Source organism: Suncus etruscus, chromosome 7, assembly GCF_024139225.1.
Source record: "Suncus etruscus isolate mSunEtr1 chromosome 7, mSunEtr1.pri.cur, whole genome shotgun sequence".
In the NCBI taxonomy this organism is placed as follows: domain Eukaryota; kingdom Metazoa; phylum Chordata; class Mammalia; order Eulipotyphla; family Soricidae; genus Suncus; species Suncus etruscus.
In genome coordinates this window covers 61,499,939-61,524,033 of record NC_064854.1, presented here as the reverse complement: position 1 = coordinate 61,524,033, position 24,095 = coordinate 61,499,939, and the positions used below count along the sequence as shown (strand labels likewise).

General features: G+C 52.2%; 2 protein-coding genes across 2 annotated transcripts in view; both read left to right on the top strand.

Moving 5' to 3' along the window:
* The window catches only part of ATF6 (activating transcription factor 6), a 31,897-nt gene that overhangs the window by 4,324 nt on the left and 3,478 nt on the right, over positions 1-24,095 (top strand). The window contains exons 5-15 of the mRNA XM_049776475.1: positions 698-806; positions 1,104-1,307; positions 2,220-2,440; positions 3,737-3,922; positions 4,005-4,096; positions 5,474-5,602; positions 5,935-6,048; positions 6,201-6,300; positions 6,895-6,962; positions 7,122-7,233; positions 22,708-22,792. Of these exons, the coding sequence (XP_049632432.1) occupies positions 698-806; positions 1,104-1,307; positions 2,220-2,440; positions 3,737-3,922; positions 4,005-4,096; positions 5,474-5,602; positions 5,935-6,048; positions 6,201-6,300; positions 6,895-6,962; positions 7,122-7,233; positions 22,708-22,792 (1,420 nt within the window). The remainder of the gene's footprint in view (positions 1-697; positions 807-1,103; positions 1,308-2,219; positions 2,441-3,736; positions 3,923-4,004; positions 4,097-5,473; positions 5,603-5,934; positions 6,049-6,200; positions 6,301-6,894; positions 6,963-7,121; positions 7,234-22,707; positions 22,793-24,095) is intronic.
* Positions 18,266-19,195, top strand: LOC126013476 (proteasome activator complex subunit 3-like). Its single transcript, XM_049776594.1, has one exon. The coding sequence runs from the start codon at positions 18,266-18,268 to the stop codon at positions 19,004-19,006; it is 741 nt and encodes a 246-aa protein (XP_049632551.1). The 3' UTR covers positions 19,007-19,195.

Sequence of the window (24,095 nt, the reverse complement as noted above, 5' to 3'; positions counted from 1 at the left end):
TCTGTCATTTTGAATGGGGAGGACACTTGTGTTGCACGCAGTCATCCCAGTTAGGTTTAATCCTGGCACCTTAGAGCAGGGGTCTCAAACTCAATTTACCTGGGGGCCACAGGAGGCAAAGTCAGGGTGATCCTTGAGTGCAAAGTCAGTAGTAAGCCTTGAACATTGGGGGGTGTGACCCAAACAACTAAACAAAACAAAACAAAACAAAAAGATCCCTTTAGGGCAGGGCCACAAAATGTTGTATGGAGGGCCACAAACGGCCTGTGGGCCGCGAGTTTGAGACCTCTGCCTTAGAGGGTCCATCAAGACTCTCTAGGAATGAGCCCTGAATTCAGAGCCAGGAGGAGCCCTGAACACTTCTGGGTGTGGCCCCAAAACCAAAAGTTAACAAAACAAAACATGCTCCATTCCTGAGTAATTTATTCTGGAGTAATCATACAGCAGGCAGGTGTTGGCCTTGCATGTGGGTGGACCATCTGCAGTGACAGGATAGATGTAGGCTTGACCGCCCACAAGATCAGCAGTGCCTACCCTGATGTGTATACTCCTATGGGGTCCCTTTTTTTCTCTAGGGTCTACTGTTTGTCACAGCTGCCTCACCTTGCCTGGTCTTGAAGCATTTCCCTGTCCATCTCGGTATCAGGGTGAGAGCTTCACATGATGCTTTGTGTGTGTGTGTGTGTGTTTGCTACAGGAGGAGCTGGATCTGTCCTCGGCATCCCAGCTGTCCCCCCTCTCCCTGTATGGTGACAGCTCTTCCATGAAGGAGGACAAACCGGCCATCGGCCTCCAGAGCAAGACGGGTCAGTATATACTTGCTCATCTTCTGGAGGCGGGCAGATGAGTAGGTGAAGGGCACCTTCTCTGCTGTCCATCTCTCCTGAGGGGTATCAGTCCCTTTCCTCAGAAACCCAGTCTTCATCCTACCCTTGCTTGGAACTGAGGATGATGGATTCCCCTGAGAGGCTTGTCTGAGTCAGTGGTGGAGTCTCCCCATAACCTGGGTGCCATGGCCCAGCCTATAGAGTCCTCAGGGATAGGGTGGCCGTAGAGGTGGGGACAGAGGGATCCTGGCTCACTGAGGCTGGGTCTCCCCACAGAAAATGGGCCCATTCTGAAGAGAAAAGTGCAGGCGAGTTCGAAGCCTTTGATCCAGCCCAAGCCCCTGTTACTTCCGGCGGCACCCAAGGCCTTGGCGCGCAGCAATGTCCCTGCCAAGGCCATCCTGATCCAGGCGCTGCCCACAGTCGTGCCCCTGGCCAAGCAGCAGCCCCTCATCAGCATCCACCCAGCACCCCCTAAAGGTACTGTGTGTAGTCGCCGTGTGCCTGGGTTTGTCTGATGCAAGTTCGCCTGGGTCTGAGGGGCACCACTCTCCTTTCATTCCCTCTTCTTCTCCAGGGCTAAGTCCACCTTAACCCTAAACCTAACCCTAACCCAACCCTAACCCTAACTTAACAGTCCTGTCTGGAAGGCTTGTCATGAAGAGAACCAGGGCCTAGAGAGATAGTGCAGTGGTTAGACACCGGGTTGAGGCCAGTAGAGATGATGCATTAGACACTGGTCATATGGGGACCATCACAAGTGACCCTTGAGCACAGAGCTAGGAATCAGCCCTGAGCACTGCAGTGTGTCCCTGGTCCCCCAAAAATGGGGAGCTGGAAACAGAGTTGGTGCTTCTTTCTTATTCTGGGCTCTTGGGTCTCTTGACTTGGCCTTTGGACCTAACCCAACCTCAGTGACTGCTCCCTGCGCTGTGCTCTGGAAGAGGGGGGCATATAGCACTGGGGATGAGCTTCAGGGGCCCAACCTGCGCTTCTGCGCGCGCTCCAGCCCACTGAGCTGCCCCTGTTACTCTCTTGGGTGTCCCTAGCAGTTCTGGAGTGAGCCCTGGACTTTGGCAGCTCTCAGGTTCTGTATGCATTTCTGCCTTTTGTCCACCAGGGGGCCTTGCAGACTCGTGGCTCTGTGGTTCTTTCCCCTTCATGGCTCAGGCCTGGGGAGCTGGTTTGGGGGAAGGCAGGGTTTGATCCCTCACCATGGAGTCTCTACAAGGTGTGATCCTTGAGAAGGGCCAGGTGTGACATCCCCACCCCCCACCCCCAGCACCACTGGGTGTGTTCCCAAAACCAAACCAAAGCAGTAAATAATAGTGAGTTCTGAGTCTTGAGGCCCTCTTGTCGGGCCCTGACCCATCACTGCTGTGTCTCCCTCAGCGCAGACTGTGGTGCTCTCCCAGCCCACTGTGGTGCAGCTGCAGGCGCCCCAAGTGCTGCCCTGTGCCCAGCCTATGTTGGCCGTGGCTGGAGGAGCTGCACCGCTGCCCAACCATGTGATGAACGTGGTGCCTGTGCCAGGAGCTGGTAGCCCCAAGAGCGGGAAACTGTCACTGGCCAAGCCAATGCTGCCTAGTCCCTCGAGGAGTGCAGGCTCTGACGTGAGTACAAGGAGGGGGCCCGGTGTATGGGGGTGTTTATTCTCTGGAGGGGCGCCACTGGGCAGGGTCTGACTGCCAGGGATTTGGGGTTGCAGGGAGAAGCTGGTACATCAGCCTTTTTCTTGTCTGTCTGCTCCATAAAATGTCCCTGTGTATGCCTATAAGTGCCCTATGGGTGCTCCTTGTCCCTGCTTTGCAGGGTGCAGGACCTTTCAGCATGTCCATTGGGTCCCTGGTGCTGCTATCTGTGGGTCTGAGTCGGGATCTGGCATCAGTTTCTGTCGAGAATCAGCCAGAAGGCGACTCATCATCCCAGACTTTCTGCCCTGAGCTGGCTGTGGGTGGGCCACCGTGTTGACGTGGCTTCTGCTACCTTGGCCTTTGTGTCTGGCTGCTGCGTGCCGGGCCTGCCTCCTTCTGGCCAGGCACCTGGTTCTAATTAACCACTCATGGGGGAAGCTGTGCTGGGAACAGTGTTGTGAGTCTGCCTGGGCCCATGCCTGTTGGAGCCCCTCTTGTTGCCATGTTCAGGGGTGAGGTTGGGGGGTTGGATCATCTCTGTCAGTGTCCATGCTCAGGGGTGGGGTTGTGGGGTTCAATTATTCCTATGTGGCAGCTGCAGGCACATCAGACTCAGGCCTGGGGACTGACGCTCTGGAGTAGGAGGGGAAATCGGGACAGACACAGAATCAACTGCTTTCAGGGACTCTGCAGTGCTTTGGGGACACCCACTGGGCACCCTTGTTTATTTTTATACCTGAATGCACCAGTATCCATGTGCACCCTCAGACACTTGCGCCCATACCTGGAGGCCTCTTCTGGGATGCTTCTCTAGGGAAAACCAGGCCATGGGTAACCCTGGGGAACCCGGAGATAGAGCCCTGTAGGGCGGCATTTAGAAGGCATGTCTGGGCCTCATGCCCCAGGATTGCATTTGCATCTCAACATTGAGTTCTGGGGGCCGGAGTGATAGTACAGTGAGTAGGGTTTTTGCCTTGCATGCAGCCAACCTGGTTTTGATCCCTGGTATCCCATATGGTCCCTCAAGCCTGTCAGTAGTGAATTTTGAGCACAGAGCCAAGAGTGCTGCTGGGTGTGATCCAAAAACCAAAAAAAAAAGAAAAGAAAAAAGAAAAAAAACACATCGAGTTCCCTTGTGAAGGAGCTGGTTTTTGGGGTCGATGAGGTCAGACTTTGGGTTTGATGATCAATGATGTGAACCGAGATTTTGGGGGCGGTGATGTCAGCCCCTGGTGGGTCAGATTGTGCCCACATCCCCCATGCCGTTGCCCTTAGGTGGCCTTGCTGCGTCGGCAGCAACGCATGATCAAGAACCGGGAGTCGGCCTGCCAGTCACGTCGCAAGAAGAAGGAGTATCTGCAAGGGCTTGAGGCCCGGCTCCGCGCCGCACTCTGCGAGAACGAGAAGCTGCGTAGTGAGAATGGCTGCCTGAGACGCCAGCTCGACGAGATGGTGTCCGAGGTGAGCAGTGAGGTGGGCGGCTGCACAGGGACCCAGGCGGGCAGCAAACCTCATCTTCTCACAGGCTCTGGTCACTCCTCAGAACCAGAGGCTCAAGGTGCCCAACCCCAAACTCAGGCCCGTGTGTGTCATGATTGTCCTGGTGTTTCTTTTCTTCAACTACGGGCCCAGTAGGTGAGTGTGCAGGAGGGGGTGAGCAGGGAGGAGGGAGGGAAAGAGGGGGAGCAGAAGGTGGCTCTCTGGCCTGCTGGAACCTGAATGCAGCAGCTCGATTTCAAATCCTGGATTCCCACCTGGTCCTTCAATCTTGGGAGGATGTGGCTCTCCGCTTTTGCCCGGCTCCTTCCTGTGAAGCTGGTAAGGGTGGTGCTTATGGTGATGGTGATGATGGTGGTGATGATAGTGGTGATGGTGGTGATGATGATGAAGATGATGATGTGATGATGTTAATGATGGTGGTGAAGCCAATAAATGAACTGGTGGTGGTGGTGCTGATAAGGGATGTTGGTGAAGGTGGTAAGAGATGGTGGTGGTGATGATGATGGATGTTGGTGAAGGCGGTAAGAGGTGGTGGTGATGATGGTGGTAGTGGTGGTGGTGATGAAGAAGAAAAAGATGATGGTGGTGGTGATGGTGGTGATGACAGTGATAGTGATGGAATGGCCCCCAAACCATAAAGGTCTTGTATAATTTGTGGTTGCCAGAGTTCACAGAGGTCTTTGGTTTGTTGGAGGCTGAGCAGGAAGGACTCTGACAAGATACTTCAAGCCTTTTTTAATAAAGAAGCCAGGGGCTTTATGATAATCCCCTAGGCTGGGATACTGAGAAAGAGGGAGAGAAAGCTCAGTTTGGGACCAGGGTAAGGTCAGATTGAGGATCAGGTTAAAGAAACAGGTATACAAAGTAAAGGATAAGTAGTCAAAAAAAGATAGTTAAAGGTGGATTGAAATCAGGGAGAAAAGCTGTAGCCTGACTTTTCTGATTGTTCAGTCAGATTGATGCTCCAACTACCTCTTCAAACTGTCACCAATTCTCCACGCCCTGAGCCTCACTGGGGGGGTGGGGTTATAGCCCTAGTCAGCCAATAATAGTTGGTTAAGGTCTTTCTTAAAAGGGTGGACCCCCCCACCCCCAGGCTGGAGTAGTGGTGCTAGAGGAAGGTGTCTGCCTTGTAAGCACTAGCCTAGGACGGCCGAATGTGGTTTGATCTCCCGATGTCCCATATGGTCTCCCCAAGCCAGGAGCAATTTCTCAGGGGTAACCCCTGAGAGTCAAATGGGTGTGGCCCCCAAAACAAAAACAGTACATTAATGTAGGATGAGTGATCTCCTGTCCCTGTGTGAGGGATGACTGACTGGAATGCTTTGGGGTTAAGTGGGACCTCTGGCAAATCTTGCCTCATCCCTTCCCTCCCCTCCCCTCAGCTTCCTTCTGAACCTAGACCCTGGTTCTGTGGGTCACAGACACAGCCCTATGTGGTCCCTCCCCTGGTTTTCTGGCTACTCTCGTGAGCATTATCATGCACCCTTCAGTGCTCCCCTCTTTCCCCAGCATGCTTGAGGAGTCTAGGAAGCCAAGCCCCTCAAGGAGCCCCCTGCGTCCAGGCCGGCACCTTCTAGAATTCTCCACCAAGGAGACATCAGAAGCCTCAGATGGGGTCATCCCGAAAACCCATTACAGGTAAGGGGTGGTGGGGCCCAGTGAGAGAAAGCTTGTGAGCGCGAATGTGACAGAGTCCTGGGGCCCAGCCCAGTGTCGGCCTACCTGTATGCTTGAGGCTACCACTGAACACACACACTAGGGAGGTTGCAGGGAGACAGATCTGGCCTCAGCATTTCACATGAGAGGCTGTATTGACACACATGAGGATGTTCTAGGTCCGACGCTGACACAGGGCTGGGCACGGTTTTTCCTCCGTTTTGCCTGTGGTACCTGCTCCATTCCTGGTGAGTTGCTCATCATGCTGTGGATGCCAGCACTGCCTGACCATGACCACGGCCGCTGTATTTCAGGGCCCAGCACACTGTGTCGGATAACAAGGCCCTGATGGTGCTCAGGGATGAGCCTCTGCTGTACATCCCGCCACCTCCCTGCCGGCCCCTCATCAACACCACTGAGTCACTCAGGTGAGCCAGTGGGCAGAGGGTGTGGTGCTGTGACATTTGGGGGTCTAACAGCATCAGCCCCTAGGTCCTTGAAGGCCTTGCCTCAGTGTGTCCACATCTCTAATGCCACATGCCTCTCGACTCTCACCTGCTGTCTCTGGCCCTGTCTGCAGGCTGACCCATGAGCTCCGAGGCTGGGTCCACAGGCATGAAGTGGAGAGGACCAAGTCACGGAGGATGACAAGCCGGCAGCAGAGAGGCCAGGCCCTGCAGGTGACAGTCTGTTCCCCCAAGGGTCCCTGTCGTCACCCCATATCTGTGTCTCCACCCTGTGTCTCTGTCCCTATTCTGTGTCTGTCCCCACCAGGGCTCTGTGCCCCATCCTGTGTTTCTCCTCACCCATGTCTCTGTCCTCACTACATGTCTCTGTCCCAGTCATGGCTGACAGGCTCTCCTGTATGGCAGTGGAAGGTCTGGGTGAGTCGGATTTGCTAGGGGAAAGGCTAATCCTGACTAAGCCAGAAGCTCCAGCAGCCTCTCTTTATTATGTCAAGGCCACTCTTTTTTTTCCCATACCTGCCAGTGCTCAGGATTACTCCTGGCTCTGCGCTTAGGAATCATTCCTGATGGTGCTTCAGGGGCCCTACAGGATGCTAGGGATGGAATCCAGTGGGCAGCATGCAAGGCCAGTGTCCTCCCCACTGTCCCCTAGCCCAGCCTTTCTCAGGCTGGAACATGGCGTGTTGGGACACAGGCAGCCACCAGAGGGCTATGTCAGTTGTCTGTTGGCTGCTGGCTGCAGGGTTTTTAAGTATGGCTGAGTGTCAGTTTTGGTGCTCAAACCTCATGAATCATGTTTCCTTGTAGGGTGCTCTGGAGCAGGGTTCGGGGTCCCAACTGATGACCGTCCAGTACACGGACACCAGCACTCTCAGGTGAGGCCACACTCGATAGCCCTCCTACTGCTCTCCTAATTTTGTTCAACCCCCCCTGCCATCTCCTTTCTTTTTCCCCTCCTTGCCATCCCCTCCCCACTGTTCCTTCCTCCTGCAATGGTCTCCACTGATGGCCACACTACCCCTCTTTGGGCCCAGGAACCCTGGCAATGAGCTGCAGGTGTACTATGCATCACCCCAGAGTTACCAGGACTTCTTTGAAGCCATCCACAGGCGGGGAGACACATTCTACGTCGTGTCATTCCGGAGGGTGAGTCCACTGGGAGAAACATTCAGGCCCGAATGGGGGTGCCAGGGTGGAAGCCAGCCAGGCTGACCCACAGTGTCTTCATTCTCTATGCATGGACTGAGCTCTGAGGGGTCCTGAGTGAGCAGGCCCCACAGCACGTCCCTCCCGTTATCATCCTATCTCTCTCACTCCTGGGGTGAAACACTATCAGGTGTCTGTGTTGGGGTCCTGTGCTAACCTGCAATTCTTCAGGGCCCACAGTGAGGGGGGGGGGGCAAATGTGGAGCAGATCTCAAAGCAGGGCTCCCTTGGGAGCTGTGACCACAGGTGCCCCATCTGACTGTTACCCTCGCCGTCTCTTTCACACTCAGTGGACTTGGTTCTCCTACTGGGGTGCTGGGCCCGGTGATTTCGGGTCTGGGGGCTTTAGCCTCCAGCCAGAATTCTTGTGTGGGGTGTAGCTGTGTTCTGTCAGCACCTTCAGGGTGTTGGGAAGGCCCAGGGGTCCCAAGAACTTGGTTTTCCTACTGGGGTGCTGGGCTCTGTGCTTTCGGGTCTGGGGGCTTTAGCCTCCCAGCCAGAATTCTTGTGTGGGGTGTAGCTGTGCTCTGTCAGCACCTTCAGGGTGCTGGGAAAGCCCAGGGGTCCCAAGTAGGGTGAGACTCACGTTGCAGGGGTATGGCCGGATCAGATGACCCTTGAAGGCAGATCTTGGGGAAGGCTGTCATGGAGGCAGGGAGCGAGCTGGGAGATCTGGGGAGGTGTTGGGAGGCGGTCAAGAACCCTGGGAGATACTAGAAAGGCATGTTGGGGGTCAGGACCTTGAGAGTTAATGGGAAGGCGTGTTGGACAGTGAGGACCCCTGAGACATACTGGGAAGGCGTGTTGTGGAGGTTAGGACCTTGAGAGATACTGGGGGGGTCTGTTGGGGATCAGATTCCCTGAGATGTACTGAGAAGATGTGTTGGGGTCCAGGACCCCCAGGTTCTGCCACTTGCTGAGATGTTGGCTGCAGGGACGGTGTTGGTAAACCTGGTGGCAGCTGGCCACATTGAGCATGGCCTTTCCAGGACCTGGGCCGAGCACTTTCCATCCAAGATCTTGGCACCGCCAGTTACTTTATCTCTATTTTCATGGCCTTTTGCCAAATTCTTTCTCAAGCTGGAAGAAATGTGAAGATACATTTAGAAAGAAAATCTTAACTGGAAAAGACTGAAAACAAAAGCAACCAGTGATTTTCCTAATGAGTACTGTTATGGCCCCCCTCACTCAGGCAGAAGCTCATTTTCTCAGGAGCACAGAGGCTTTGGGGGAATGGTGCTCTTTCCTCTGTTCCCTGCCACCTCTCCTCTACTTCCCTGGCCCTACAATATGGTGGTCCCCTTGCCCCCAAGAGCTTCTCTCTCTCTCTCTCTCTCTTCCCCACGAGCATATGTCCCTGGTACTTTCACTCACTTCTTCCACAACCAGCTCTTGTCGCCTGATATGCTGGGCAGGTTTTCTGAAATTTGGGTCCAACAAGGATAATTCTGTCTTTAAATCTGCCTCCTTCAGCTGGCCTTGGTTCTGACATGGGGTCATTTAACTGACTGTTGGGGACACTCAAAAAAGGGCAGCAGTGAGATTTCTGAAATGCATTCCTATTGTTTTGTGTGTGTGTGTGTGTACGTGTGTGTACATATGTGTGTTTGTGTGTCTGCCTGCATGTGTGTTTATACGTGTGCCTCTATATACATGTGCATTTGTGTATTTGTATATGTGTGTATGTGTTTGTATGTATATGTAGATGTGTGTGTCTGCGCATGTGTGTGAGAGCAGATGATACCAAAGCATGGGACGCGGCTGAGGAGACTTGTCCCACTGGAGACACTCAGCTCGGAATTGGCATTTCTCTCTGGGAGATGTTGTGAAGGAAACAGATCCCACTGTTTGTGTCTCACCAGCATTAATGTTTCTCTGTGTGAAGCAGTGTGTGGAGAAAGTTGAAAAACGACTTTGTTTATTGGCGGTAGGACTGCAGAAATTTAGCTTATGGAATTGAAACCAGATTGAGCCCCATAAAACAGACTGCAAGTTGGGGCCGGCCAGAGTTCCCCAAGTCCTAACAAGGAGCTTGTTAGGAGTTTTCGCTCATGGCCTGGTATGTGCTGGAGAGATGGAGCAGTTTTCTTGTGGTTGTGGTGGACTGGGCAGGGGACGGGACCTTTCCAGAGGGGTAGGGCTTGTACCCTCCCCAGGTGGGCCTCCAGGACAGCTCATCCACTCAGTGTCCAGCTAAAGCATGAATAGCCGAAATGAAAGTGATTTCAAAATCATCAGCCAATCATAACGTGCCAAACAAAGTAAAACGAAACAGGATCAAGCTGCCCCTCTTGTTACCCAGTTGAACACACTGGACATCATGCACGGCTCTTGTGACCCCAGTTTAGGTTTTATGGCTCTTTTTCCTCTGATCTCATGTTTAATGGGTTTCGAAATTTGATAACTCTATCATAGTAAGAATGAATCTGGGGGGAGAGGGTCCCACCTCATGAGTTTCTTTTGAAGTTCCCCAGAGACTGAGACTGAAATGGAGATGGTGATTTTCTTTCTCGAAAACATGATTTGAGGGCCCGGAGAGATAGCACAGCGGTGTTTGCCTTGCAAGCAGCCGATCCAGGACCAAAGGTGGTTGGTTCGAATCCCGGTGTCCCATATGGTCCCCCGTGCCTGCCAGGAGCTATTTCTGAGCAGACAGCCAGGAGTAACCCCTGAGCACCGCCGGGTGTGACCCAAAAACCAAAAACCAAAAAAAAAAAAAAAAGAAAACATGATTTGAATTAGCAGCTTTGGAATCTCATGTCAGGTGGAGTGCTATGGTGATCTAGATGGGAGAGTGTGCTGTGGCGAAGGTCACTTTGAATCAAAGGGGACAGTGCTGAGAGCAGGGTGGAAAGAACTTTGCTGCGAGTACCTCCCCTCTACACACACCACCACCTGCCCAGCCTGCATGGCCCCGTTTGACCTAAAACCCCAACATGAGGAAAGGAAGCGGTGAGCGCCTTTGGCCAAACTATGGTTCCAGCCCTCTGGGTGTCACTGCCCTGTTGAGCATCTGAGCACAGATGTTAGGGGGGGTGAGTGTGCCCCTTTGTTGATGTTCTCACAAATCTGTGGGTTAGCAGGCGCCCACAGGGGCCTCACACCCACACCTGCTTCTCATTGGTCCTTTCCTTTTGCTTGAAATGCAGGAGCGCCCTGCCCTATGCAGATAATAGAGCTGGCCTGAGACCCTGAGGGTAGCCATGGATTCAGCCCCACCTGCTCCATGGGAGGTGCTTTCTCAAGACCTGTTGCCCCATGGCTCCATCCGGGCTGTGAGTGTGGTGCCAGGGCCGAAGCCTGATTCTGGCACCCACCCACCTGGGCAGTACCATGCCCAGGATTCTGGCTCATTCAGCCCTAGATGGGCCTTCTGCCCTTCCGCTAAGGTCGGGAACAGTTAATGATGTCAGCCAGTCAGATTTTCCTGGGCCTGGCCAGTGTCTGGGTTTGAGCTGTGTCAGAAATTACACCTGTTCTTTCGCTGGGGTAGAGTCATTGGATTCACTGTCATCATTGGATTTGTTGTCAAGGAAATGTTGATGTATTTAGTTTTGGTTTTGGTGGGACCACAACTGACTGTTTGGGTTATCTGGGTTCGATACCTTGGGCCAGCCATACACAAGACAAGCGCCTTCCCCACTGTCTTGTCGCTCCAGAGCCTTAAGAAAATGCTGCTGCAATGCTCCAGTCTCTGATGGTTGCCTCATTTGGCCTGTGTGGTATACCCACAGTAAGCTGGTCTCCCCAGAGACCAGAGGGGCAACCCCTTCTCCTTGGCTGTCTCCTGGATACCATCATAGGATTTGGGGATATGGCAGGTGCTCTGTGGTTTCCTGCAGAAGTCAAGTGAGGCATCTGCTGGGGCCTGGGTAAGGCTGACTAGGTCCATTTCTGGAATGTGTGCAGTTCCACCAGGAATCCCCCACCTGCTGACCTGCCAGGACCCATGGGAAGGTAGGCTCTGAGCTTCCCTTTAAAGTGTCAGTGGTCGCTGGACCCTGTGTGTGCCCTCAAGTATCCAGAAGACATCAGTGCCCATCTGGCACCTCATTCACTCCCTGCTTCCTTCCTTTTCTCAGGAGGGTCTTGGCCACACCGATACTGTGCTGAACCCCAGTTAGTTCCAGATGTCTGTTCTGGAGTAGCAGGAAGGAGAGATAGGGAACCATTGATCTCTACAACAACTGAGAGGCCACGTTCAGTGGGTACAGCAACAGGGGATATGGCCCTTTTCTGCCCAGCTTTGGTCTAGGACAGACAGACAGATGGCTGGTGGTTTGGGCTTCTGCACAGAGGGCAGTATAAGTTAAGAAAGCACATCCCTGGGCCCAGAGAGATAGCACAGCGGCGTTTGCCTTGCAAGCAGCCGATCCAGGACCAAAGGTGGTTGGTTCGAATCCCAGTGTCCCATATGGTCCCCCGTGGCTGCCAGGAGCTATTTCTGAGCAGCGAGCCAGGAGTAACCCCTGAGCACCGCCGGGTGTGGCCCAAAAACCAAAAAAAAAAAAAAAAAAAAAGAAAGCACATCCTAGGAGCTCCTGTTGAAGCCAACAGTTCCAGCCTCAAAAATAAGAACATGGAGCTGGAGAAATAGCACAGCAATAGGACATTTGCCGTGCGGGCAGCCAATCCAGGATGGACAGTGGTTCGAATCCCAGCATCCCATATGGTCCCCTGTGCCTGCCAGGAGTGACTTCTGAGCACATCCAGGAGTAACCCCTGAGTGCCACTGGATGTAGCACAAAAACAAAAACAAAAACAAAACAACAACAGGGGCCGGAGAGATAGCATGGAGGTAAGGTGTTTGCCTTTCATGCAGGAGGTCATCGCTTCGAATCCCGGTGTCCCATATGGTCTCCCGTGCCTGCCAGGAGCAATTTCTGAGCCTGGAGCCAGGAATAACCCCTGAGCACTGCCAAGTGTGACCCAAAAACCACAAAAAAAAACAAAAAACAAAAAAACCAACAACAACAAAAAACTATGATGGGGCCAAGTGATAGCACAGTAACCAACCCTGGATGGATGTGGGTTCAATCCCCGGCATCCCATATAGTCCCCTGAGCCTGCCAGGAGCGATTTCTTAGAGCAGAGCCAGGAGTAACCCCGGAGCGCCCCCAGGTGTGGCCCCCCCAAAAAAACCCCAAAACATGGGGCTAGACTAGACCAATAACACAGCAGGGAGGGTGTTTGCTTTGCTCACAGCTGACCGGGTTCTATCCCTGGCATCCCATGTGGTCACCCGAGCCTGCCAGGAGTGATTTCTAAGTGCAGAGCCAGGAGAAATCTCTGAGTGCTTCTGGGTGTGCCTCCCTCCAAAAAAAAAAGAACATGTTGTAGATTGTATTTGAGACCCCAGTGAACTCAAAAGAAAAACGTTTTCTGGCACTAGAGAGAGACAGTGGTAAGGGCACTTGCCTTGCTTGTGGTTTGGTTCCTGGCAGTCTAGAGGGTTCCCTGGGGACCACAGGAGTGATCCCTGAGTGCAGAGCCAGGAGTAATCCCTGAGCATTGCTTGATGTGGCCAAAATAAAAGAGGGCACCCCCACAAAAACATAAAAATAACTTCAGATAAAATCTTAACATTCAGAAACTTGTTCGAGTCACTTAAAAATTGTGATTGCGAAACCAAACAGCAAAGTCTCCTTCACCCTTAGTCGTAATTAGATGGAAAGTTTCAGTTGTGAAGTAAACCCCAGAGGAGTAAACCCCATAATGATATGTTTGCAGAACTTTCCCTGGCCTGCTACTTGCTCATGGAAAGCTCACGAATCTCCTGCTTTCATTTTCCATGTACTCAGCAGATGTTTGTTCAGAAGCTATTTAATGAATGTTGATGAGGTGCCAGGAGCTGAGAGTGCGGGAGTGGTGGGGGGAAGACGGGTTAGGCTTGGGGGGGTAGGGGCTATGCAGGTGCTGCTGGTGGGGACCCAGGCTCGGGGGTGAGGACAGACACAGCCTCTGTTGTCTTGGTGCTGACCAGGAAAAGTGAGGAAACAGGAAAGCCAGCCCCACTGCCAACAAATGTACCAAGTTCAGAGCGAAGACGGAGGTGTGGGGGTGGAAAGGGGGGGCATAGTGAAGGCGCCTGTCCCAGACTGAGGGCTGAGAGTGAGGGCAGGTGGAAGAGTGTTTCTCAACACACACACACACAAACACACACACACACACACACGAGCACATATACACACATACATGACTGACATACAGCATCACGCAGCTGGGCCTTCTGCATTACGTTTGTTATATCCACCTGTAGGCAGGACTCTTAGGCTCATTTCTATGGAGTCGATATTTTTGTGCATAGCACCCGATGTGCTCCATGTCCTAGCTCTTTGTTTCATAGAAGCACATCCTCAGGATTCATCTTACTTAGTACATCTCGAGACCTGACCCTTCCTTGGCATCTTCCACCACCTTCTTTCTCCTTCTGTGTTTACAATCTCTGTGATACATCCCATCCCATACCTGTTTCTGCTCCCCATACCATGATCTATTTGAAAAAAAAAAAACTTGTTGGATCATGTATATAAATAAATAAGGGCGTGTGGGGGATGATTATGGGGTGACCATTTAGATCACTCATGCCCTTATAGGATGACTTGGGTGTGTGCTCTTATGCAAATAAAGTTATAGGACAACCAGTTGGATTGCTCGAGCCCTACTAAAGGTTTTGAAGGTGAGCGAATGTACCCTTATGCTAATGAGGTTTCGAAGGGTAGCCAATGGGATTCTTTTGATGATCTAGCCCTCTCCTCATTTCTCTATCCTGTAGGGTCAGGTGTTCCTGCCTACCTGTCTGTGGTGGTCTGTGCAGAGACAGAGGAAGGACAATTTGCTCATTGTTCACTTGCATTTGTTTACTACAAATACAACAGTTGTGACTGAGTAGCTACACTTTTGTAGAGATAAGCGCTCAGAAATTGCCCCTGGCTTGGGGGGACCATATGGGATGCCGGGGGACCGAACCGCGGTCCTTCCTTGGCTAGTGCTTGCGAGGCAGACACCTTACCTCTAGCGCCACCTCGCCGGCCCCGGCCGCCTGGTTATTCTTGAGCAGCTCTAGCATTTTGGTCTTTCCCATATTCTGGTACCTCACCACCCCAGGCCAAAGCTTCCCATTGACACTGATTCATGATTCCCTCCTGAGCATCTTTTTCATGGCTTATTTACCTTCAATAAATTTTTGTCTGGGGCCGGGCGGTGGCTCTAGAGGTAAGGTGCCTGCCTTGCCTGCGCTAGCCTTGGACGGACCGCGGTTCGATCCCCCGGTGTCCCATATGGTCCCCCAAGCCAGGAGGAACTTCTGAGCGCATAGCCAGGAGTAACCCCTGTGCGTCACCGGGTGTGGCCCAAAAACCAAAAAAAAAAAAAAAATTTTTTTGTCCAAGTGTTCGTTCAAGGGGCCGGGCAGTGGCGCTGGAGGTAAGGTGCCTGCCTTGCCTGCGCTAGCCTAGGACGGACCGCGGTTCGATCCCTCGGCGTCCCATATGGTCCCCCAAGAAGCCAGGAGCAACTTCTGAGCGCATAGCCAGGAGTAACCCCTGAGCGTCACAGGGTGTGGCCAAAAAAAATAAACAAAACAAAAAAAAAAAAACAAGTGTTCGTTCAAGTCTTTTGCCCATTTTTTCACTGGTCTTGTTTTCTTGCAACTGAGTAGAAAGTTTAACCCGTGTTTGAGCCCTTTTAACATTTAATTAATTTGAAAACGTGGGGCAGGAGAGAGAGCATGAAGGTAAGGCATTTGCCTTGCATGCAGAAGGATGGTGGTTCGAATCCTGGCATCCCATATGGTCCCCTGAGCCTGCCAGGAGCAATTTCTGAGCATAGAGCCAGGAGTAACCCCTGAGTGCTGCTGGGTACGACCCAAAAACTAAAAAAAAAAAAATTGAAAACGTTTTCTTGGGGCCAGTGAGGTCGTGCTAGAGGTAAGGTGTCTGCCTTGCAAGCGCTAGCCAAGGAAGGACCGCGGTTCGATCCCCAGTGTCCCATATGGTCCCCCCAAGCCAGGGGCAATTTCTGAGTGCTTAGCCAGGAGTAACCCCTGAGCATCAAACAGGTGTGGCCCAAAAAACCAAAAAAAAGAAAGAAAAAACGTTTTCTCCAAATTTGTTGTCTTTTTGTCTACTTTGTTGTAGGAGTAGAAATTTCTGATACTGTTAGATTGTTGAAGTCTAATTTTTGTTGTTATTGCTGCTACTGTTTTTGTGTTAGGGTTTCATCTAGCAATGTATAGGTTGTATATATTGTATAGGTTCCTGGCTCAGGGAATGCTTCAAAGACCCCAGTGCAGTGCCAGGGATGGAACCTGGGATTGGCTGCAGGCAAGGCCAGCATGTTCCCTCTTGTCCTCTCTGACCCATCCCCGAAAAGCTTCACTTACAGTCTGGGTGTGAGGATTTCCTCAAGTTGGCTTGTGAACCTTTCAACTTTTGCCTGTAGACTTTGGAGTGAAACTTAGAGTTTTGAGGGGATGGCACCTGCTCACTTAAGGCCGGGCCTCTAACCTGTATGACAGCAGGTGAGATGTGTGTATCCCCTGCTTGCAATGGGGGAGACAGAGCAGGGCTGGGTTCGAAGGCAGATTCTGCTCTTTCTCTTAGTTTGTCTATTGGGCAGGAGCATCTCTGAACACATTATGGGGAGTGAATCTCTTCAGCCTCGTGATCCTCAGCCTCCCAAATTGCTGCTTATGAACTCCCTGAAACCATAACTTATGTGATGTTAATTAGCAGGAATGCCTGCCTGCCCAGGGTGCCCTAGACCAGCAGAGCTCATGTAGCATGCGGTCTCCTGTCTGCATGACTGTTTGCTGCCCATCCCTTACCTACTGGCACTTCCTCGCTGCCACTGAGTTCCAAAGAGCCTGGATGCTGAGCCCAGTACAGTGCAGGAACAGCAGTGCCTGAGTGTCTGATGGTGACCATACCTGTTGCCGCATTGCTGGCAGGGCAGGGAACATACAGTAAGTGAGGGCTTATGTAGCCCCCCAACTCTCAATTCAGCAGGAAGAAAGGACCTCTATTCCCGCCTATGTCAGCACTGTTTCCTGTAGGCAGAGGATGACTCTGTGGGTCGGGCATTTTGTTCAGAGCCCAAACTTGGGCTGTGCAGCAGTTGTGGGTATTGTTCGCCTGTATGCACATAGCCTCACGAGTCTCAGAGCCTCTGCCAACGCGGTGGCTGGCCGCACAGAGTGAAGTCTATGGCCCGGAGACAACAGCAGGCATTAGATAATGGGTATGGGTTCCAGCTTAGGGTACGTGCCAAGAAGGAAAATGCCAGGAGGATGGTGGCTGTGGTGGACGTTAGGAAAGGTCCTTTCTCTGGGCTGAAGCATGTCTGTTTTGGCATAACTTGTTTAATTGGGCTTCCAACTTCTGGCTAAATCACCTCTGCTTGGGATGTGTTTGACAGACATGTCTGAAAACATGGCCCCGGTGGAGGGCTCCAGCTGTGTCAGTGATTGTGTTACGAGCTTCCACTTGACCTGCATTCCCCCACCCCCAAACTGCAAAAGCTCTCACTCTGGATTGTCCTTCAGCTGAGATGTTTTTCAGTCTTTGCTTCTCTCAACCTTGCTTGGTCCATGGAGATTTTGTGCCCGAGCCAAATAAAGCAAATCTCCCACCAGTCAGAGGTTTTGAGTCATGGGGAGTTTGGCCGCCTCCAAGCATCCGCTGCCTCCCAGCCCCAAGGGCTCTCCTGGGCACTGAGCACACCCACTTCCTCTGGGAACTTGAAGGTCCTTCCAGGAAAGCTTGGGCAGTTCTAGAAAGAGGAGGCGGCAGTGGTGGGAGGTGCTTCAGGACAGAGCAAGAGGTGAAGAGCCTGGACCTTTGGAGGAGAGCTGTGGAAATGCAGAGAAAGCTCTGGAAATGGAAGGACACCTGGGATCATAGGCTCTGTTGGCCCTTCTTAAGATGCCCTCCTCTTGTGTGGCGGAGAAATTGGCACTAGGAGAGGATAGGAGCAGAGTTGATTCTTTTGGGGATGACTGCAGTGTTGTTTCTGTCCCCTGAGCATTGTGGGGAGTGAATCCTGAGCAGAGAACTAGGATCAGTACTAGAGCACCACCAGCTGTGGCCCCCCAACAACACAAAAAATGAACATAACGAAGAAGAGAACTGTTTGCTACTCAAGGAAGCAGTAGAGGAGCCTTCATCTGTAAATCCATTGTAGTCAAGGCACAACATGTGTTTGTCGTAGCGTTAATATCTGTGGTTTGGATGAACAAGTTCCCAACCTTCAGCACCACCAAGTGTGCCTGACACCCTCCGCCACAACCTTATGTCATTTCTGTTGCCTCTTCCAGGAGATTTTACTTTGAAAAGGGAAATTGTCTCCCAGCTTTGAGTCATGTTTGTTAAGACAACACAGACGTAGAACTATGTTCTCTCAACATCTGACTCTGCAAGAGGAAGAACCACAGGCCTGAATGATAGCGTAATTGGAAGGGTACTTCCTTTGCATCCAGCTGACCTGGGTTTAATCCCCAGCATCCCATATAGTTCCCTGAGCCTGCCAGGAGTAATTCCTGAGTGTAGAGCTAAGGAGTAATCCCTGAACACCACTGTGTGTGGCCCAAAAACCAAAACCAAACAAAAAAACCCACCCCAACCTTACAACCAATGGGGGAAACGCAGAAGCTGTGGACCCCCCATCCCCTCTACCCCCATCCCCATCCCCTAGGACACACTGCAGGCTGGAGCACCACTGCTCTCTGCCAGCAGGGGGCAGCGCTCAGAGTGAAGTCACTTCTAGAGCGGGCCTGTTGGAGTTGGGGGAAGCTCTGGGCAGGTCTGTTGGAAGTTGGAAAGCCAAAGGCCACTCACTCACTGCGCCCAACCTGGGGTAATGCTCGGGCGACGTCACTTCCGGGGCGGGGCCTGCCGGGGCTGCTCGCGTGCCGTCAAGGGCCTCTCTGGCCACGTGCAGGCAGCGGCTGGGCCAACGCTCAACCGGCCGGGCCATGGCGGCCCCGCTGAAGCTGGAGCAGGATGTGCAGGGGAAGGTGGACTCGTTTCGGGCCCGCATTGCGCAGGAGGCCCAGGACCTGGTGTCCACCTTCTTCCCGCAGAAGCTGTCCGAACTGGACAGCCGAGTCCAGGAGCTCCGCCTGCAGGACCTGTCGCGGATCCGCTCGGTGCCGGCTCCCCCTTGCGCCCCGGACACGGCGGGGGATGGGCCCAGCTGGGACCCACTGGCCACCCCAGGCCCCGGCCCGGTGGCCGCCAAAGGCCCGGCGCTGCCCTGCGCCGAGGGGCAGCTGCTGCGCAGCAACCACCACCTGGTGGAGCTCATCGAGCGCGTCAAGCCCGAGATCGAGCTGCTGCGAGAGAAGTGCAACACGGTGCGCATGTGGGTGCAGCTGCTCATCCCCAGGGTGGAGGACGGCAACAACTTTGGGGTGTCCATCCAGGAGGACACGGTTGATCAGCTGTGGACGGTGGAGAGCACTGCCGCCTCCTACCTGCGGCGCTTCTCGACCTACTACAACACGCGGGCCAAGCTGGTGTCCAAAATTCTGAAGTACCCGCAGGTCGAGGACTACCGGCGCACAGTGGCCGAGGTGGACGAGAACGAGTACCTGAGCGTGCGCCAGATCCTGCTGCACGTGCGCAACCAGTATGCCACGCTGCATGATGTCATTGTGAAGAACATTGACAAGATCCAGACGCCCCGCAGCACCCACGCCGAGGAGCTCTACTGAGCCTCTGGCCGGGTTGGCAGGTGCACGCAGTGTGGACTGCAGTGTGGACCGGGGCACCTCCTCCACTACTGGCCAGGGCCTCCTCCTGTTGGCCACACCAACTTGGCTGAGGCGAAGGGCTCCTTCCACCTGCTCCCGAGAGGCTGGACAACTGTGAACTGTCTAGGGGCTTCACCCGCAGGTCCCCAGCCCCATCCTGAAGAAAGATGGGTTAAGCAAGGGTTCTGCTCTGTTACTTGGTCCGAGCCTCAGACAGGCTTTTATTTATTTAATTTTACTTTTGCAGTGTCCTTGTGTGCCTCCAGTTTGGCAGGTTCAAATAAAACAATGGCTCAGTGGCGTATTGCCCCATCCTGCTCGTCCTTATGTGGTCTTGAACTACCGCTGCTCAGCACCTGGGTTCGTTCCACCCAGGCCTGGACAATGCTCCATGCTGACTGCAAGGGGACAATGGGGAACTGGCCCTGCTAGACAGCCAGGAGGATTTCTTGGGGGTATATTTGTCTCTTAGGTCTCCCTTCTCCAAGCCTGATGCTTCATATTTTAGGTATCTACTCTCCATGGGCCTTCTTTGGGTCATGTATCACAGACCCATCCACGGAGATACCTTTTCCCTCAAAGGGGCCAGACCTTGCTGCTGACTATGGGATCCTGAGGGCCTTGGTGTCTGGGAGAGTAGAGACTGGAGTACCAGCCCTGACCAGCTGATGGGTGACAGTCACCCATGATGATGGGTGATTAATGATGGATGACTTCTCTCCCAGTACCTTAAACCTCTATGCTAGGTGGATTGTTTTAATTTTCCTGGGAGTTCCTTAAAAAAAAAATCTCATAGAATTAATGGGTTTTATTTTTTTATTTTTGGGACACACTGGGCAGTGATCAGGGTTATTCCTGGCTCTGTGCTCAGAAATTATTCTTGGCAGGCTTGGGTCCCATTTGGAGTGCTGGGAATCGAACCTGGGTCAGCCACATGCAAGGCAAATGTCCTACTCACTGTGCTATCTCTCTGGCCCACACTAGTCCTGAAAGCTGCCTACTCAGACTTGGTTGAAACACATCAGATCCGTGTTTCAGGACCAAGTGATGGGCCTTAAACATTATTTCTCATCCAGGGACCATATGGCTCTGCTGGGTTTTGAAGATATTTCAGTGGGGCCACAGGCGAATGTGAATCGTGTGTATATGTGTTTTCAGTGGGGCCACAGGCAAATGTGAATCTCGAGTGTGTGTGTGTTCAGTGGGGCCATGGGCGAATGTGAGTGTGTTGTGTGACAGCACAGGACAGGGAGTCAGTGGGTAGAACAGGGCCACCAGAAGGAAGATTGGACAAAGTTCCAGAAACACTACTTCATGCCATACAATTTGTTAAAGAGGCCCCGTTTAGAAGTTCTTACACGACAGAGTGTCGCATATTTTAAAATTATGTAATTGTTTATACATTCTTTTTGAGAAGCAGCTTTTGGGGGAGAGTCTTTATAAGGTTCTCATATTTCTAAAGAATAGGAAGGAGTGTGGAAATGACACACAATAGCGGGCAGGGTGCTTGCCTTATATGTGGCCCACTTGGGTTCAATCCCTAATTACCACCGGAAGAAATTCTTGAATACCTCCAGGTGTGACCCAAAAAGTGAAAAATAAGAACCCCAAAAACTAACTTTGAAGGGCCAGGGAGATTGAGAGGCAAAGCACTGCCCAGCATCTGTGAGGCCCCAGGTTTGATTTATTTACAACATAAACAGTCTTTCAACAGGACATTGTATGAGGGACTTGGAATTAATGCTCTGACTGACCTTCCCCTGCCAGGCGCTGGGATCTCTGTTTATTTTTTCAGTCACCATAATTGGGGGTTTGGGAGCTTTTGTTTTCTTGCTCAATTTTGAGGGGGTACTGAGCAGATTTCAGTACTGGGAATGAAACTTGCCCTTTCCTGGCATGTGTGCCCACGAATCCTGTTTTACCTCTTGGCTATTGTATGTCTTCTGTCAGAAATGGGTGATCTTCCTGTCTAAAAATGTACTTAAATCAACAAGACTCTGGCTGCCCACTCAAATCTGCTTGTCTGCCCCTTGGGAAAACTGTGTCCTTGTGCTGCGAGCTGGCCAGGCTGCAGGCCCTTCTCTGGGTGTTTCGAGGCACTGGCCCCAGATCTCATACTGACCCCCTTCAGTGGCTTCCAGGAAAGAAGTGGGTGGAAGAGACACCAGCTTCTCTCCCTCTGCTCCTGAACCTGCCCATGTGTTTTTCTTTTCGCCCCCTGTAGACATTGCTGATAATTCCAATAGGGAAAAGGGTTGCTACAGAAAGGGGTTCACACTAAAGCTCAGGTTCTCCTTAACTGGAATTTATATGGATATTCATACCTTTTCCCAAACCCACAAATAGGCCTTTTTCTGAAACCAGATTCTTCTGGCTCCTTATCTTCAGTGTTTTGTTGGATGCCAGGAGCCTTAAGGGCTGTAGGCTGCTTCTAGCTCCTGAGTTGGCATCATGCAGTACTGTGCTGGGTATGCAGCCCCATAACTCCTTCACCCAGAACCTTAAGAGCAGTACTTTGGGGACAAGCTTTTCTTTTTTTTTGTTTTTGTGTTTTTTTTTTGGGGGGGGGTCACACCGGGCAGTGCTCAGGGGTTACTCCTGACTCCACGCTCAGAAATTGCTCCTGGCAGGCTCGGGGGACCATATGGGATGCCAGGATTCAAACCAATGACCTCCTGCATGAAAGGCAAACACCTTACTTCCATGCTATCTCTCCAGCCCCAGGGACAAGCTTATCTTAAGTTTGGGGGCTGAAGAAATAGAACAGCCAGGAGGGTACTTGCCTTATATGCATCCTACCCAGGTTTGATCCTTAGCATCCCATACTGGCCTCCCCTTTCTCCTGAGCATCAGGAAGAATTTCTGAGTGCAGAGTCAGGAGTAAGCCCCAAGTACCTCCAGGTGTGGTATATGGGACACCGGGATTCGAACCAACCACCTTTGGTCCTGGATCGGCCGATTGCAAGGCAAACGCTGCTGTGCTATCTCTCTGGGCCTGAAAAAAACATTTTTAATATAAATTTTTGTTTAAGTACTATCATTACAAGCATGTTTGTAGTTGGGTTTCAGTTATAAACAGAACACCCCCATCACCAGTGCAACATTCCCATCATCAATGCCCCCCCCACCCACCCCCCCCGCCGCCTGTATTCATGACAGGCATTCTACTTCTCTCATTCTTTAACATTGTTATGTTAGTTGTTAGTGTAGTTACTTCCCTAACAGAGTTCACCACTCTTTGTGGTGAGCTTCAAATTGTGAGCGGGTTCTTCCAGCCCTTCCAGCCCTTAACTCTATTGTCGCTGGGCCTTATTATAGTAATGTCTTTTAATTTTTCTTAAAACCCATAGATGAGTGAGACTATTCTGTGTCTATCTCTCTCCCTCTGACTTATTTCACTTAACAAAATAGATTCCATGTACATCCACATATAGGAAAATTTCATGCCTGTGGAATTGGGAGCCCTGGGCACACAGTCTTCGGGCAGAGCCACAGCCATTCTCTCAACTGGAGAAAAATCCTTTGAAATTTTGCACCCTGTACATTTCCAATCCTACGACCTCTCTGAGTCTGGTAACAGGGCGCTGGGCCTGTTTGCCCCAAGTTGGCCCACTTCCAGCTGGCAGGCTGGCCTCGGTAACCACCACTCTTGTCACTTCCAGGACCACCTGCTGTTGCCAGCCACCACCCACAACAAGACCAGCAGACCCAAGATGTCCATTGTACTGCCTGCCGTGGGCGTGAACGGTGAGTGGGCGTGGTCTCTGAGGGGCTGGTTCTTTATTGGGTATCAGTGAGAGAGTGTAGTCTCCAGGGACTGAGTCCTTATTGGATGTTGGTGGGTGGGTATGGTCTCCGAGTTATCTGGATTCTTTGCTGGACCAGGGCACCCTGGGGAACCTGATCACTAAGTGCTGAGTAGACCTGCTTTTTATTCATTGAGAATTTCCTCCCACTGTTCTCATAGAACATTTAAACTTTCTCTTTTAAAATCCTCCCTAGAAAAATTGTTCTTTTCTAAAAGAGATTTACTTTCGAGTTGCCTTTTAATTTTTTTGGGGGGACACACCAATGGTGCTCAGGGGTTGGTTACTCCTCACAAGCTCAGGGGACCCTAAGCGATGTCAGGAATTGAACCTAGGTCGACTGCATTCAAGGCAAATACCCTCCCCTCTGTGCTACTGCTCTGGCCCCTCTTTTGAGCTTTTAAAAGGGACTGTTAGGTTGGAAACATCCACTGATCAGATGGTTCTAGCTCCTGGCAGTGCTGGACACAGCTGCTGCTGACATTTTGGGGTCTATGAAGCAGGTTCTGGGCACCCCTGGCAGTGTCTGCTCTCCTCTGAGCAGAATTCCAGGCCACTGGACTGTGAGCATTTCACGGTGGCATACTGTTCCTTGTGTGCTATTGCTGGGCAGAGGATGAAGTGGTTGAGCATGAGATTCGGTCCTACCTGGAGAGGTTATCAGCTGGGATTAGCAGAGGTTTTCCTGCAGTGTGGTGGCCCAAGGGTGCCACTGGCAAGGGCAGCGGGTAGCCAGGCCCTACTGGAGTGGAATCAGGACATAGCTTTTCCAGGAGAGAAGCTGAGCTTGGGATGAACTCCTGCCTTCTGACTGGATGATGGGGTACAGCTAGTAGGGTGGTCTGGTCAGCATGAGTAGACCCCAGGGTGGCGCCCCTCTACTATTCCAGCCACCCCAGGCAAGCCTATTGGCCAGATTCTGAGTTAATCCAAGAAGCAGTAAAAGTCCCTTCACACATTTTCCATTACTAGCTACTGTGCTCACCAGGACCCCTGATGACTATGGTCCAGGGTACCCAGCCTGTGTTCTGGGGAGACAACTCAGCCCTGAGCACCTGTCTGTAACTCTGGGGAGATTCTGATGATGATGCAGGGTCCTGATGGGGAGCCCTGTCCTTTCAGCCCTGTCCCCTTCCACCCTGTCCCCTGGCTGAAAACATGGAAGAGACTGTTAAGATGGGAACAGGTGGCCAGAGGCATGGGGATTGGGGGTGCCCAGGGGTCAGGGGGATGTAAACTGATCA